General features: G+C 38.3%; 1 protein-coding gene across 1 annotated transcript; it reads right to left on the bottom strand.

The window, feature by feature from the left end:
- Positions 1–294: 294 nt before the first annotated feature.
- Positions 295–14,555, bottom strand: LOC134425473 (threonine--tRNA ligase 1, cytoplasmic-like). Its single transcript, XM_063170137.1, has 19 exons — positions 14,301–14,555; positions 13,527–13,619; positions 12,555–12,745; positions 11,914–12,037; positions 10,700–10,821; positions 9,818–9,935; positions 9,531–9,595; positions 8,764–8,842; positions 7,431–7,577; positions 6,719–6,817; positions 6,236–6,402; positions 5,626–5,788; positions 4,884–5,021; positions 4,379–4,456; positions 4,179–4,279; positions 2,950–3,054; positions 2,094–2,166; positions 1,266–1,380; positions 295–1,150 (listed from the first exon to the last, which is right to left on the bottom strand). Exons 1-19 carry the CDS (start codon positions 14,553–14,555, stop codon positions 1,002–1,004), a joined length of 2,382 nt encoding a protein of 793 aa, XP_063026207.1. The 3' UTR covers positions 295–1,001.
- Between the last annotated feature and the right edge of the window lie 1,514 nt (positions 14,556–16,069).

The raw sequence follows: 16,069 nt of genomic DNA, 5'->3' as shown, positions 1-16,069 counted from the left end.
ATCACAACTAGAGCTGTATAGCTTAGGTAACTGAGCAATACACTTAACACCATTTAATTCTGTTAACTAAATAACAGCATATTAAAGTGAAAAAAAATGGTCAAAATCAATCTCTAAATTATCCAGCTCAATTGCCTGCAACAGCAGCTTTAAAAATAATTTCTAAGCATAAACAAAACAGAAATATGGCCAGCTTCAAGTCCAGCTTACTGTTTTAAAATTAAAATTTTCCTCTGCTCCTTTTCAGCATCCTAACTACTTGTAGCAAATAAAATAATAAACTACACACAGAAAGGTTTTTCAAAGTTTTCTTTTTTGTTTTAGTAAAAAGCCAAAACAACAGCAAACAGAGGGAAAAAAAATAAAACACTTCACACAAAGTTATAGTAATTGAACTGCACTCTTGGCAACCACCGTCACAGCAACCAGTCCTCACACCAGCTCCACAAGTGCCTTTTACACTGAGACTTCCAACAAAGACTCCAGTGCATTCACAGTCTCTGAACACTCATTCTGAAACAATCAAGCTATTCAATCTCCCCCCAAATTTTTGTTACCATCTGGAGCTAGAAGAAAACCTAATGCAAGCTGTTCCTGAGGCACGTGTGCACTGCCAGGCTCAGGATGCCAGGTCACAGTCAGGTACCTGCTCCGTGACTGAGGGAGCTCAGCACCCCCAGCATCTCCCCTGTCCTTCCCAGCCTCCTGATCCCCACCATGGTACAGCCCTGACTTATTTCCACAGCAAACCCACCACAGAGGTGTAGGACTTCCTAAATAAGCATTCTGCAATTCGGGCAGATTGGAAACCCATGCGATTGTTAAAGGAGTTGGCAGGTGCATCTGTCCTCTCATGCTTTTCCTGGAGCACCAACAGTGCTCCATTTGCTTAGTTTGTGTATCCATGAACTGAAAATTCTCTCAGATGAGCATCACTGCTGTGCAGGAAAAAAAGAAACATTTCACATAGGCAGCTAATATTTTTTTTCCTAGCAGCAACATCAGAATTCTTCTTCTGCATTTGCAATTTGTGAAGTCTTCAATTTCTTGAGTTTTTCAATAGCAGAAGATATTGAAATCTCTCCATGAACTTTGTTGTCTCTGGTTCGTACATTGACAGCATTATTTGCTTTCTCCTTTTCTCCAACCACTGCAAGACATAGCACAAAATATTACACAATCTACATTAGAAAATGAGCCTAGAACAAACTTTGTCCAACATTAGAACTTAAATGATATTCAGAAATGTAAGATGCTGCAATTACCTAAAATGAAGTTATACTGAGCCAGCTGTGCATTTCTAATTTTCTTGTTTAATGTGCAACTTTGATCTAGATCCACATCTGACATAAATCCTGCTTCAAAAAACTGGTTGCAAACCTAAAAAAAAATCCAAAGAAACCAAAACCCTCTTAGTATTACTATATAGTTTACAACATGCATTTGTAAATGCTCCAGTTATTGATTTCTTCCAATAATTAAATCATGCATATGCATAATTTTGTTCTTGTGGATGATTATAAGGATTTCAATGAAGTTATCTCAAGAAACCTGCACACACAGCAATACCCCAGCAGGGAGACAACAGAAGAGAACATCTATATCAAACACGTGCTGCTCTGCTACTGCATGTCAAAAAAAATGTTCTCAGAGAAAGAACAAAGGGGAGTAGGAACAAACACACTTATTCTTGCATTAAAAGGAGAGCATGGGACAGGTGTAAAACCAACCATGGTTCAAAAGGGATGTAATCAATAATACACATGGTGGGAAATGGAAGAAACTGGCTCTGCCTACTTAGAGCTGCGAGTGCTGTAATGAAGCATTAGTTATATAAGGTTTGTTATCCAGGATGCTTTGTCCTTGAATAATTACAGAAGTAAGCACATAATTAAAGAACCCAAAATACTTAAAGTTGCATACCCCTTACTCAGACATATACAAATTTTGGACTGAAACTTTTATGTTGAAAAATTGACCTCTCCCCCTAAACATGTCTCTGGGGTTATCGCGCATTAATTTCCTGTTCTAGGACAAGCACAAAGGATCTCTGCAATCTGCCTGCAGCCAAAGGAGACAAGCTGTCCTCTCACCTGCTGGGCGTACTGCTCCCAGGTGGGGCCCACAGGCACAACCATCACCTGCCGTGGAGACAGCCACAACGGCCTGGCCAGCACGGGACAGACAGGAAACAAAGGTGCATTTTACATTTCCACTCACAGCCACAGTCATGTTCCACAATAATCATTTCTGTATAGAATTATTATTACTGCTGGATAGTGTATTCTCCCTCATTTGAAGCTCACACAAAATAGCAAACAGATTGATTCCAGTAAAATGACATTGGGAAGCTGGACCTTCTGGTTTCTTCCCAGATGACTTCACAACTTGAAACAGAATTCTTTTCTGCATAATTTTCCCTTTTATCTATTACTTTACAGTGAAGATGGACAGTCAAGTGACTGAAAATGAAAATTAACTCTTCCTTAGTAATTGAAATACATTCATGAAGAAATACTTCCAGATCTTATCCAAGATAAAAGGATCAATCTTAGAAGTACAAAAATATTTCACATATTACAATTACTTAATGCCTGTGTATACACAAATAATTGCTTTACATACATCTGGCATACTGCTGGTACACAAGCACAATTTTGAAGAAAAAAGGAACAAGAATAATGCAGGACTTACACATTCAATTACAATTCCTATTTCTGCATTATTTTAATTTTTTCTGCAGTCTCATGAAATTGTATGGATATCATACAACTCAGACCAGAAAACCTGACTTTTCTCATAATCTTACTAATTTTGAGAAAACTTTAGGGATATTATTTTTGCATTATAATATATGGGACAATAGGAAGGATATGCAGTTTCTACATTGTTAAAGTCTTCTTAGAATTCCATTTGTTAAAACTGTTAAAGTCTTAGATTTCCACATACCATTTTCCTCCATAATTTTCTGCTAGAATAGCTATCATTCTCTCCACAGATCCCAAAATAGCTCTGTGAATAATCACTGGCCTTTTCTTGTCATCACCATCCTTACTGAAAAAAAAAAATAAAAGGAGGTTTTTGTTTAAAAATAAAAAGTTATCTTAGCTCACACACATGTAATCTTACTAATATTTTTGATTCTACTTTTAACATAAAGACAAATTTTAGTTATACTTATGAAAAGCCTACTGGTTTTATTAAAAATGTACTTCAAGTCAGCTGGGCTTTTAAAGAAATTCTAATTTAAAATAATCATGCCTGCAGCTAGTGGCAGAGACACACTCTTAAGCTTGAGAAGACACTTGACTGACTCGGCACCATTTTTGTGCATTTTAATATTTTATGTTCTTCCTTGCACTCTTTCCATTAGGACTTGCTTTTATTTTGTGGCACAGGAACTTACCTGTCCTTACTTTTCATTACTTCACTTAAATTACAATCCTGAAATTTTAAAAAATTGGCTTAAATAAAAAGCCAGTTCCTAATAATATTATCACTTATCATAAAAGCTATGAAATCTACTGTAGAATATGCCACAGGACCAAAAAATTACAAATTCTTATCTATCTTCCCCATCTTCAAAATATGCAAAAGTCAAACACAGATTTGCAAAAATACAACCCAGAAAATGAGTATTCAAGTCAACGTGGCACTAAAATTAATTTCTTCCATGGGCCTAGCTGGAAACCAGCCAGATTTTCACTAAAAGCTGTTTGCACTTGGTTTATGTTCCAAGTTAACTAATTTAATCAGATAAAACTAAAGAACCACTTAGTACAAACATACATTGCTCCTTAGGGCATGTTTGAATTTGCGTGCTATGTATTCCAAGGAGACACAATGACTAGGCTGAAAAAGAAAACTGACTCAGCTGAGGAGTTTTTAGCATTACTTATGATCAATTGTCTTCAAAATTGGCAGACAAGACAGAAAATGGGATTTTCCTGCATTCACAATCAAAGTGAGCTATCATTACAGTGAGAAAATATATTCAAGTTCATGACTCGCTCCTCTACCCACTGGGGGTGTCTGCTCTGCCTACCAGCTGACTGATTTACAAGCTAATCATTTGTTAAATGAGCAATATAGCATTAGTACATAATGGGAATTGCAGATAATGAAAGCTATTGTTTAATTTCATTTTAAAAAGGAAGCTATTCAGCTGAACCACTCACCCAACATAAGTAAGATTAAAACGAATGGGTAGCTGGAAGTCAAGCTGGATGGTGGCACACTGATGGTACCTACCAATTGCATCTTTGATTTTAATATCAATCTGTGAAGCAAAATGACACAGTTACTAAATATAGTTTGCCTGCAGTACATCTGCATTTCTGTCCATCCCAAAGTTATACTGACATGCTGAGTCACTAACCTTAGGACCATAAAACGCTCCATCTCCTGGATTCAAACTCCATTGCTCTCCAAAGTCATTCAAGCTGTTCTGTAGTTGCTAATCATAATAATGAGAGAGTAATTAAAAAGGTACAGAAGGGCCTCTAATTACTAGAAGTCAAAGCAATTGCCTTTGAAATTCAAAAGGAGTCAAAAGGCAGCACAACCTCTATTGTTCAAGCATTTGCTCATTTATGATAAATAATGTAGAAATAGTGGTTCCTTGTATAACTATAATGATTAATCAGAAAAAAAATAGAAATTTAACTAGTTCAAGGTAAGGGGCTAGGTAAGAATCTGAAAGTTCTGATTTTCTGTAGAAACTTCAGAGTTAATGTGCTATTTTCCTACAAGGATCCAAGGGCAGTATTTAGCATGTGATTTAAGCAATTTCTCCATGCAGCAAGGAAGAACTCACTTAAATATCTATCTCTGCAAGTACAAATATTAAGGGGATTGGGTTTTTTTGATTTTAAATTAATTACCTTTTCTGCATGATCCCAGATCTCTAAATCTCCAAGATAATTGTCTGGTCTAGTAGAAAGATGTAGTTGAAAGGTAAAGCCAAAGACAGCGTACACTGACTTCAAGAAATCAAGACAGTCCTTAATTTCCTCTTCAATCTTAAACATGAAACATATTAAATAGGTTAAAATTGACTTACATAAAAATGTAATTGAAGCTACTGAATTCCTCATAACAAGAACATAAGAATTAATTAAAAGTCACTTGGAAATTACATCCAAGGAACCCAAATCCATTTAATGGGCAAAGCAAGATCTGAGGTGTTGTGGCTTCAAAGCACGGCAAGAAAAGTGGTATTTTTGTTAAGCGTGAGGTTCTGGAGTCAAATTGTATCTTGAACTAAAGTAAATAAACTTTTACATGGAGTTCCACTAAAATCTATGGCACTGCTGACAAAATTAAGTTTTTATTCAGCATTACTATAGAAAACAATGGGATCAACTGCTTTTTTTTGCAGAGGGAGATGGAAAATGCAACAAATCTTATTTTCTGGGGTTTAACTGCCCAAATGCATCTTTCTAAATAAAATGAACCACGTAGGGAAAAAATTAACAAAAGCAGCTTTACACTATACAATAGAAGAATCAAGAGTTGAAATATTTCAGGGATTTTTGTCTTGTTTACTGTCAGTTTGCACTGGGAGAGGGAAAGGTTTTTTGGTTGACTGGTGGGGATATGGAAGGCACTTGTTATTTTTTTTACCTGTTCCATTGTGCAAAAGATGTGAGCATCATCTTGTTGGAAGCGCCTTACACGAGTCAAACCACTCAGAGCGCCTGAGAGCTCATTTCGGTGAAGAACTCCAAAATCTGCCAGTCTAAGAGGCAATTCCCTCCAGGATCGGGGCCGATGGGCAAACATCAAGCTGAAAGGAACATGGAAGAACCTTCCTTTTATCCCTCTTACAGGAGATATAAGCAACACAGAAATCAACAAAGCTCAGTACAGACAGTAATCACATTTTTAACTATTTACTCATTCAGAGTGTCTACATCCTGAAAGACAGGCAAACACAAGGAGCACACCACTCAGTGTACTGCTAAAGATCACTGAGAAAAAAAACACTGCAAGAGTAAATCAAGACAGGTTAATCCATACCCATTTTGGAATATCACATCCGATGTCCACCTCTATCCCACAGAATTGGTATTTACCAGTGGTACAGACTAGTATTAGCATGCACAAACCCAGCTCAGTGCAGACTTACTGCATACATACATTACTGTGTGTATTAATACTCCTTTTATTCCTTCTCAGCCCCAAAAAGGATAAATGACATAAAATAAGAAATTTTCCAGTTGAGAGTACAAACCAATGTCCCGGACAATTCATGGGTTTAAGGGCAAAGGTTTCCTTCTCAATCTCAAATGAGAACATATTTTCACTGTAGTGCTGCCAGTGTCCTGAAGCTTCCCAGAGTTTACTGTTGAAGATGTTTGGAGACACAACTTCAGTGAAATTACGCCTGCGATATTCCCCCTGGACAACAAATGCAACATTGAAAAGGTGAGAGAGCTTTTGACAAGCAAAAGCTTGATTCTTTTCAACTGTAGTGTTATGATGGCAATTTACAGGACTACTGCACACGTAGAGTTTGCACAATTGAGAAAACACAGCTTCACTCTGCCTTATTTTCAAAAAGGTTAAATACGTATAATCCTTGTAAAAATCTGGTATATGTTTACATACATAGATGCTTCTCTTTCTGTGGCTAGCTCAGCACTATGAATGGCCTATCACTTAACAACAAATGACAATCAAGTTGTTAGGACTTGTAACATCAGTACATACTCACCCGTATGAAATCCATGAGAGTGTTATACAGAAAGGCACCTCTAGGGAGGAAAAAGCAGCTTCCAGGACTCAAATCATGAAAGAAGAAGAGTTCTTGCTCCTAGTTAAATCAAAACCACAATGCTCTAAGAACAATTCAGAGAGAATTGCAGAATGTAACTACTTCACACACATCAAGACTCTGCTTGCAAAGATGGGACATTACAGCATCAAGATGATTTATTGTCTACAAGTTCTCAGCAAGACCAGTTAATTGCAGTTCTTCCTCTTAGAGATTTGTAAGAGCACCAAATTCCATTTGATTCTTTGACCATGTAAACACACATTTCCCCAAATTTCCACCAATTATAAAGAATGACCAGACCATGTTATTTACACAATTTCTAAATAAATTCTCTTCTGTGAAAACAAAGTGGTTTAGGTAGGATCTGAAAAGACTCTACATTAATAGGTTTAAGGTTTATATCCCTAAACTAAGGGACTAAAGCCATTAACTTCTTCCCAACATTAGTTTAACACTCATATGCAAGTCATGAGCTTGTAGAACTAAAATTTTAAAGTGTAACACCATGAAGCACATAGAACTGGCTCCCCTTAAAACTGTCAAAAAACAACAACAACAACAAAAAAAAAATCAAACCAAAACTAAAATACAAGAGAAGAGAATAAATTCTATAACAGAAGTACGAAAAGTATACAGTGGAATAGTGTACCTTTCCAATTTTCCTATGATCCCGGTTTTTGGCTTCTTCCTGGACTTTTTCCCATTCCTTCATCATTTTGTTATCAGGAAAGGATATTCCATATATTCTCTGCAGAGTTTCCATGTCAGATTTTCCTTCCCAATATGTAGAGGAACTCTGATACACAAAACCCATACTTTAGGATAACATTACATAATGTCAGGGAAAGAGGGATAAACACTAACCCATTCGAACATTATTGTATTTTTCCTTGGGAAAAGAATTATACACAGTCCTTCAGCTTTTATTTGTAATACAAAGAGACTTGCAGTGCCTTTTAGTCAGTATACTAATACAGAAGACAAGCAGAAGTGACAGGTCAAATCCTATTTTATTCTGCTTAGGTACCTTGTTTTAACTCGCATCACGGCATATTTTATTATTTCATGTTATGGCTTTTAAAAAGACAGGAGTTGTTTACATTGAAAACATAATGCAGTAGGAAAACAAGAAAGGCAAACCAAACCTAACTCTCACAATTAAATCTGAGCAGTTTTAACCCTCTAACCACTCAATCCCCAGAACTCAAGAGTTCCATACACTTCATTTTGGAAGCCAGGAAAAGCCACAATGATGAATGTTCCAAAGAGCTCAGTCTAATAAGGTTACCAAAAGTAGGATCTGTGAGTAACTTAAACTACAACACACATTCAGAGGCCTCTGCAAACAAGGTCTCTGGCTTCCCTGGAAGCAATGCCATTTTTTAACAGCAGCACTTGCAGACCTGCTGAGGTCCACTTGATCTCCTGTACCTGACAAAGTCAAAATACTGTTTTCTGACCCAGTGAGTATCTTAATGTTAACTTACTGCAGAACAGAGCATGTACACCCCCTTGCAGTCAGACTAAGCAGGACATTTGTCCTGTGAAGTGCAGTGCTGATGGGAGGTAGTGGCACAGTCCTGCCACAAGCACTAAGGCTGCTCTTCTCTCCTGCACACAGCAGAATTGGCTCCACAGCTCATCTGTCACCACTAGCTAGAGCAGTTTTGCAGTGCTCTTCATCAGTCTAAATGGGCAGGTAACTACACCAATATTCTGATACAAAACATGGTGGTAACTTTCACTGAGGTACTACTGCCTTAGCCAAGAATCAGTAAACATCAGACACAGATCAACAATTAAAGTCAGTAATTCTACTTGTACAATGGGAACTGGGAAAGAAATGAAGAACTATTGTACAGTAAGCAAAGAAAAGTACACAAAGGACCAATCCTAGTACAGTCAGATCAGGAAAAATAAATGTATCAATAAATCAACTGACAATTTATTTCAGCTTTGATGCACAGTTAATTTAAACTTACCTTAACTATTTTAAGGGCCTTAATTTTTCCAGTGTGTCTCACATGGGGTCCCTTGCAGAGATCAATCAATGGACCACATCTGCATGCCAAAACAAAAAGTGTTCATTTCCAAGCAACCCAACATTTTTCAATACATTCACTAATGGCACACAAGTTCATGTTTGACTCATTCAAACATGCCAGTAAATATAAATATGCACAATGCAGCAAACTCAGTGCACCTTAAATGTAACTGTGTCTTCTACCTGAAGTGGAATATTCACTCAGTAAATGCTCAGAACAACTGATCCACTTTCAAGAGCATCATTTCACATTTGCCAATTTATACAGTTCCATATGTGAACTTGTTCAAGTTGGCCAGGAAATTTTAAAGTATGCACATCAAACAGAAAATGATGTTGCCATTTTCCAACCAACTAACAAGTAACTGAATAAGCAGGTTCCTCACCCCACATTGAGCTAGAATTAGCTCTATACATTATGCATCAAGACAATGTCAGAGATGGCAACTTATTTTAATCAGTCTACTGAAACCAGAGGGAATAAATAAAAACTGGATTTGACATTTGTCCACAAATTGAAACCTAATCTGTCCCAGCAGAGAAAGAAAATCACACTACACCTATATAGCAATATTATTTGCAAACTATAGTCCCAATCACACAAAAATTCAGAACTCAGAATAAAAAAACCCCAAAATTTTCTCTAAAATTAAATTAATTAGCTATAAAAATACCTAATAATACCGTTCAAGTATATTTCTTTACCTGTATACTGTGGTAGTTGGTGTCTTCACCTTCTCATTAAGGATACGACACTTAAACTTGTTATACTGTGTGTGGAAGCATGAAAAGCCAGAAACGTTAACAAAATGGATAATAAAATTCTCTTCAAACATTATATACCTATATTACAAGTGCATCAGTAAAGGATACTTCTAACTAAAAAAACCAAAAAAACCCCAAAACAAACAAAAACCCCACCAAAAAAATCAAAACAAAACAACAACAAAAAAAAAACCCACATCAGATTCACAGCTACTCTAAAGATTTACCTTAAACATGTCTAACAGGATCTCCTTTTTGACTTCTAGCCTTTCAAAAGGCTGTTTCTCTTTTATGATATTTTTACAACGGTTCTCTAGTAGTGGGAATTCAGTACTAGATACACTTCTAGATAAAAAGACACAGGCAAAAGAAATATAAATTAATTATTTTGGTACTCCCATTTTTCTAATGGCCTAATTCGAAAAACATGGAATGTGTTGTGATTTGTCACAGTATTTTTTTTCTTAATTAGTTACAATCAGCTTTATTTTCAGACATAAAACCCAGAAACACAGATAGTACCACCCTGAAAAATCCATTGCAATCATTCCTTTGAATGTCTGGAACAGTCTTTGACATGATTGACTGTCTGGAAGACCTATAGTTCAAAATATCTATGTGATTTAGGAAAAATACAAACCAAGGGGGAAAAAGGCTCAATCCAGCCCCAAGAGCCAGTTTATCAGCTCATGCAGATTCAGTATTCTCCCTGCCTACAGAAGGATAAACAAGGAAAAAACAATTGTAAAGCTGTGCACAAGGATTAGAAAAGTAGTAAACACCTAGACAAGTTACATTTGTGCCCTTTCTACAAGTGACTGTGGCCCCTGGAAACCAAACATGACTCTTGAAAGAAACCATCCCCTTTGCCTCACAGGAATTTCAGAAAGTTCAACTCAAACACTGCATTTTTTCCACAGAACAGCTCCATCTCTTACTGCTTCTGAATTTAAATATATACACACACTCAATTGAACTGTATATATAGAAGACTGTTTCAAATCATATTAGAGTCAGAATTATACTTTTAACATGCAGAAACAAACAAAATAATTCTAGTACTAATTTTTAATAGGGAGTATTAAAGTTCTAAGACACGGTAATTTTACCTGTCTTCAATATACATGTCATAATGAAATCCATTCTCAATTGGTGGTCCATAGCATAAGCAGCCCCCAAAATGTCCTTCCATGGCCTCTCCAAGAATGTGAGCACTTGAATGCCAATAAACCTGTAAATGAAGACAGCTGAGCAAACCATGAGGTCAATGGCATTGTGTAACTAAAATGAAGAAAAAGCAAACTAGAGATATCTGCAGGTAGGACACAGACTGGAACCAATGTTATTCAAATTTTGAGAGAAGTAAAACAACTTTATCTTTTCATTTTGAAGTATTCTAAATGAGTAATACAAAGGCCCATCATACTTAAGTCTGAAAGAGGAAGACTCTACCTCCACACAATTCCTTCAACTTAATTACTGTACCTTGTTTATTTAGAAGTTAATTTCAGTTGAAGTCTGTGCACCACTAATCACATCTAAAGCAATGTAGCCAGTTAGGCTGCCATTGTTCACATTCAGTACATTTATTAATGGGTCTGTAAAGTACATTACCTGAAATGTTAGAAGAGAAGCCAACAACACAGTAGATCAATACCAGTCTGATGTTCTGACTTCTTATTAATAGAGACTATTTCAGAGCTACTGCTATAAGATAAAGCCTTGACAGGCTCCTGAAATGTCTCCAACAAGCTTCATCACATGAATAATTCTTTGACAAAACTGAAGTCCAATCCCAGCGTATAAGGATAACATAAGCTTCAGATTGAATACCATAAAAGAAAAATCTCAGTCAAGTTGCTAAGTATACATATAGTTCAATTGACTAAGAAATGTCTACTTAAGGATCTAATTAACAGTGCCAGTACCAGGGGGTATAGATTTTATTTATGGCTCAAGTCTAATATTGGATAGCTTTTAGAAAACAGTTGAGACTGCCTCACTTTGCTTTCATCATCTGATCTTCAAATGCACTGAGCCAAACCACAGACTGCTTCAAGTTCACATATAAATCAAGGCTTTTTGTGCTAACTCCTTTGAGAAATAACTTGTTTATGTAAAAGAGAAGGATGAAAAGGACACAGATTTTACTCACCCTCAGACTACAGGCACTTAGAATTTAATCTTTGTTGAATCATAGGAAATACATTACTTTAATAGTTTTGTGGGGTTTTTTTAATATAAGATTTTTAAAGCTTAATGCTGCAATAAATTTTATGTCATTAGTTTCTTTAATCAAGCAGAAAGCAGAGTGTTTACTCACAGCTTTGGCTTCTTCATTATCAAAGGTGAGCAGCTCTAGAGTACAATCTCCCTCCAGTGGACGGTCCAGATCCCAGAGCTCACCATTCACTTTGGCTATGACTGCATTTGAAGCCAACACTTGACTAAAGAAACAGAAGAGACAAGAATATTTAGGTTCAGATTTGTAAAAGCCTTTAGATTTCTAAACCCCATAAGATCACATCCACATCTTGTAGCACTTGAAGACCATAAACTTTTGCTTCTGTGGTCTTCTTAAGGTTCTAAACCTTAAAAGGAGGTAAGTGTTTAAGGTCTTGAGAGGTTTTGTTTAACACTTTTCAGTGCTGGGGATCTGGAGGAAAGGCTGCTCCTTACAACAGGTTCTACTGATTCTGCTGACTCACAAAATGTCTCTCAATTCCCAGCAGTACCACAGATTTAATTGGAAGCATTATGATCCCACACAAAATCCCAAGCATCAGAACTGCAACCAGCTGTTTCTACTACATGAAGCTGAAGTGCCAATACTTTCCAAGCAAACCAATTTAAGGGAGCCCCCACCCAGTGACCGTGATATACATTTTATATAACAAGGTAAGAGACAAATGATAGTAACAGTTTGATCACTACAGAAGTACAATTCCTTGAACGTGCCATTACCTAATTCCTACAGCTAATTGATATGGCGTGGTTTTCCAAGATTCCCCTTCAAGTGTCTCCCCATCTGTCAGTGTAATTTTGATAGGTTTGCTCTGGTTGGCTGCTCTGTAAGCTAGCAAAGCATCATGTTCTTTTTTCAGTGCTTCATAAAGCTTCAGTCTGTCTCCTATGAAGCTTGGCACACACTGGAGCTGTAAGACATAAATTTGGTCACACACACGTTTGTGAGACAAAGAGAATAAAAGGATTCACAGTGTTGGTGCATCCCCAGAGGTTCCAACTTGTCCAGATTTAACTGTACTGGAATTTACACTAAAATTCAGTAATGCATTTATAAATAATAATATACAGGATAGTCCCATCTAACTTACTGACTATTTTAGAGTGATTTTCCATGCACTTTCATCAATCTGGGTCTAAATGGGTCTGTGAGCTGGACCTCAGAAAGCAGCTTATATTCCTGACACAAAATTTGCATTTGGCAGATGTCCTGGAGAAATTTGGATCATTCCAAAATGCCCTCACTTCTGCCACTACATTCAAAGCATCAGATTCAAGCCAGACAGTTCACATGAAGGTTCCTGTATTTTGAGAGAAGTAAAACTCACCTTAGCTTAAGGTGAATTATTAAGCTCTATTGTACTACAGAAATATTGCCAACATCCCTTCAGACATCATGAATGCTCACGAGCCATCACTCTCCTTAGGCACCACAAAACCATGAGCTTTATTTTCCAATAACCCAAATCCTTTCGTTATATAAAAGGTAGAGATTTAATAATGTATCAGTAACCCTACTAATGCAAGATTAAGCTCTTGAATAATGTGAGGTTTTTTTCTCTGTGCTATAGCAAGCTTTCTCCCCAAAAGCTGGGATTTCAAAATACAGCAAAGTATTCCAGATTTGAGTGCCTTTTCTGAACCTGGCTGAAAACCACTTGTATTACTACGTGGTATTAAAGAACCACTTACATCATTCTGGTGCTGGTTCACAGCTTCATTTTCCTTTTTCTTTTCCTCTTTAATTTGATTCACTGCATCAGCTGGACTTGCACTGGAGACTTTCTGAAAACAGTGAGAATACAAGGTATACCCCTATTATACCATCACCTTTTTTTCCCAGCAATCATCAGAACAAACCAAATCAGTACAATATAGGGCTAGAAAGGCAATTACAGGGAGGAAGGTATGTCCTCAGTACAGAGACTTCTCATGGCACATCTGAACTACATCCTTTTGATGTTCTGCAGACACAGCAATGCTGCTCACCAAGCAAAGTCCTCTCAACGAAATTTTCCAAATTTTACCACTACAACTATCACTAGCAAAATTGCCTGAGAGCGGCGGTTGGAGATCAAACCAGAGCAGTGAGCAGTCATAGCAACTTTCAGTGGTGAGATATCTTGAACAGGTTGCCCAATGATGCTGTGGATGCCCATTCCTAGCAGTGTTCAGGCCAGGCTGGATGGAGCTATGATCAATCTGGTCTAGTGGAAGATGTCCCTGCCCATGGCAAGGGGCTTGGAACAAGATGATCTTTAGGGTCTTTCCCAACCCAAACCATTTTATGAACCCGCCGCCTTGGCACAAGGGCAGAGACCACTGCCCAGTGCTGCGGGCAGACACCGCGACAGGCTTCTGCTCCCGGGGGCTGGGCACTGGCGGCTCGGCCCCGTGAGTGTCCCTGTCCCGTCCTTCCCGCCCGGGGTCACCGTCCCGCCCCGCTCCGAGCGCTCCCGGCGCTACCTCTCCGCCGGCCGGGGGCTGCGCCGGCGCCGCCCGGCCCAGCTCGGCCGCCAGGCTGCGGCGCAGGTGCAGCAGGCGGTAGCGCAGCTTCTCGTTCTCGGCCCGCAGCCGCTGCAGCTCGGGGCTGGCGCTGCCGGGGCAGTGCAGCTCCTGCGGCTCCTTCAGCCGCCCGACCTCGGCCGCCAGCCAGCGCAGCTCCCGCTCCTGCCGCGACAGCCGCAGCTCCACCGCCTCGGCGGCCGCCGCTGCCGCCATCTTGGCCCCGGCGCGCTCCGCCCCGGCCCCGCCCGCTGCCAGCGGAGCCCGCTCGGGCTGTGAGGGGCGTTCCTGCTCCCATCGCTCCTTTTAAATGGGCAAACGGCTCTATGGAGCCGCTGCGGCTGTGCCGGTGATCAATCAGCCTACCCGAGGCCGGTGAGCAATTGGGAAGTGCAGATATCCACGGAATCAATTGGGGTGGAAAACACCTCTGAGATCATCGAGTCCAACCTATGACCGAGGACCACCGCGTCAAGTGGAGCGTGGCTCCATGTGCCACATTCAGTCTTTCCTTAAACGCTTTATGAAACAATGGCATTGTTAAAACGTGTTGGTCGATTGCATTCTTATTTGACTTCAATGTTAAATAAACACTGCCAGAGCTTATTTGTAGTGGATGCTTCCTGGCTAACATCATTTCGTATGAAATCAGGCTGATTGAAACTATTGAGCGTCTTAGCACAAATTGCAGAACTTAGCACGAAGGTAAATACTTTGAAGAGGTTTGAGTTGCCAGGTATTAGGACTCAGATTGTACAACTCCTGTTGCACAGCCCAACAGTCTGCTGCATCATTTTCATTGCAGTTAAATACCTCAGACCCTTGACCCTGGGAAAAGAATAACTCTCCATCACAAATCTTTTATATACACCACGTACTTTCATGTATCCTTTTGTCTTAAACACTTCCTTGCCATCTGCAATTTATCTAGTTTCCTCCCTTTATTGCACTTCACATTCACTTTTCTGTGTTCAGCTTCTTAACATACACTTTCAAATTTTTGCCTTTAACCTATACCCAAACTTTTAAAGGTGTGGGTTTTTATTACCAAATTGGCAATTACCAAATCAGAATTTTAGCATTTTATTCTTCTATTTACACAGTGAGAAATAAATACATGGTAAGTGAGAAGGCAGAGAGATAAATTTTGTAATTTTTCACAACTTGATACATTTCCTATATCATCTACTCTTCTTTGTGATTTTAAGATTTTATAAGAACACAGTTGAGGTTATAAGAATATATTATTTTACCAACAAAAATAATGGGGAAATTTCTGGCTCCAAACTTTGTACTCCTTCAGAAGAAAAAAGTCAATTATTCAGTGCATCAAGTCCAAAGACACTCCTGTAGTGTATACTCACAAATTTTAGGTTAATATACCTCAGCAAACTGATACCAATGCACTTTTTTCATTTGCCCCAATTTCTTCCTTCCTTTCCTGAAGAGGTGCAACTTGACAACACCTATGTCTATCGCTCACTACAGCAAGGTTGTATTTTTTTGAGGTTGGATTGGCAGGCGTATGTAACACATAATCTATAGCTTCCTTTAGAAATCCATTTCATTATTAATTTGATAGATTACCTATTCCTTTAATTTTTAAATTCACTACTGTGCAGAATTAGTTACTTTGCTTAGGATACTGATGACAAGCAGTGTTACAAGCATAATAAAATAAAGACAGATTTGTTTTTTAAATTAAACTCTGAGAAATGTATTCAGGTTAT

This window comes from Melospiza melodia, chromosome 15, assembly GCF_035770615.1.
Source record: "Melospiza melodia melodia isolate bMelMel2 chromosome 15, bMelMel2.pri, whole genome shotgun sequence".
NCBI lineage: Eukaryota > Metazoa > Chordata > Aves > Passeriformes > Passerellidae > Melospiza > Melospiza melodia.
Note: the sequence above shows the minus strand (reverse complement) of the source record. Positions and strands in the feature narration are given on the sequence as shown.

Excerpts from the sequence above, each read along its gene's own strand:
- LOC134425473 (XM_063170137.1), bottom strand. The coding sequence starts at position 14,555 with ATGGCGGCAGCGGCGGCCGCCGAGGCGGTGGAGCTGCGGCTGTCGCGG. Across the intron at positions 6,403-6,718 it reads CTCTCATGGATTTCATACGG|GGGGAATATCGCAGGCGTAA; the intron begins GTGAGTATGTAC and ends TTTGTTGTCCAG. Across the intron at positions 2,167-2,949 it reads GAAAATTATGGAGGAAAATG|GCCGTTGTGGCTGTCTCCAC; the intron begins GTATGTGGAAAT and ends CGTGCTGGCCAG.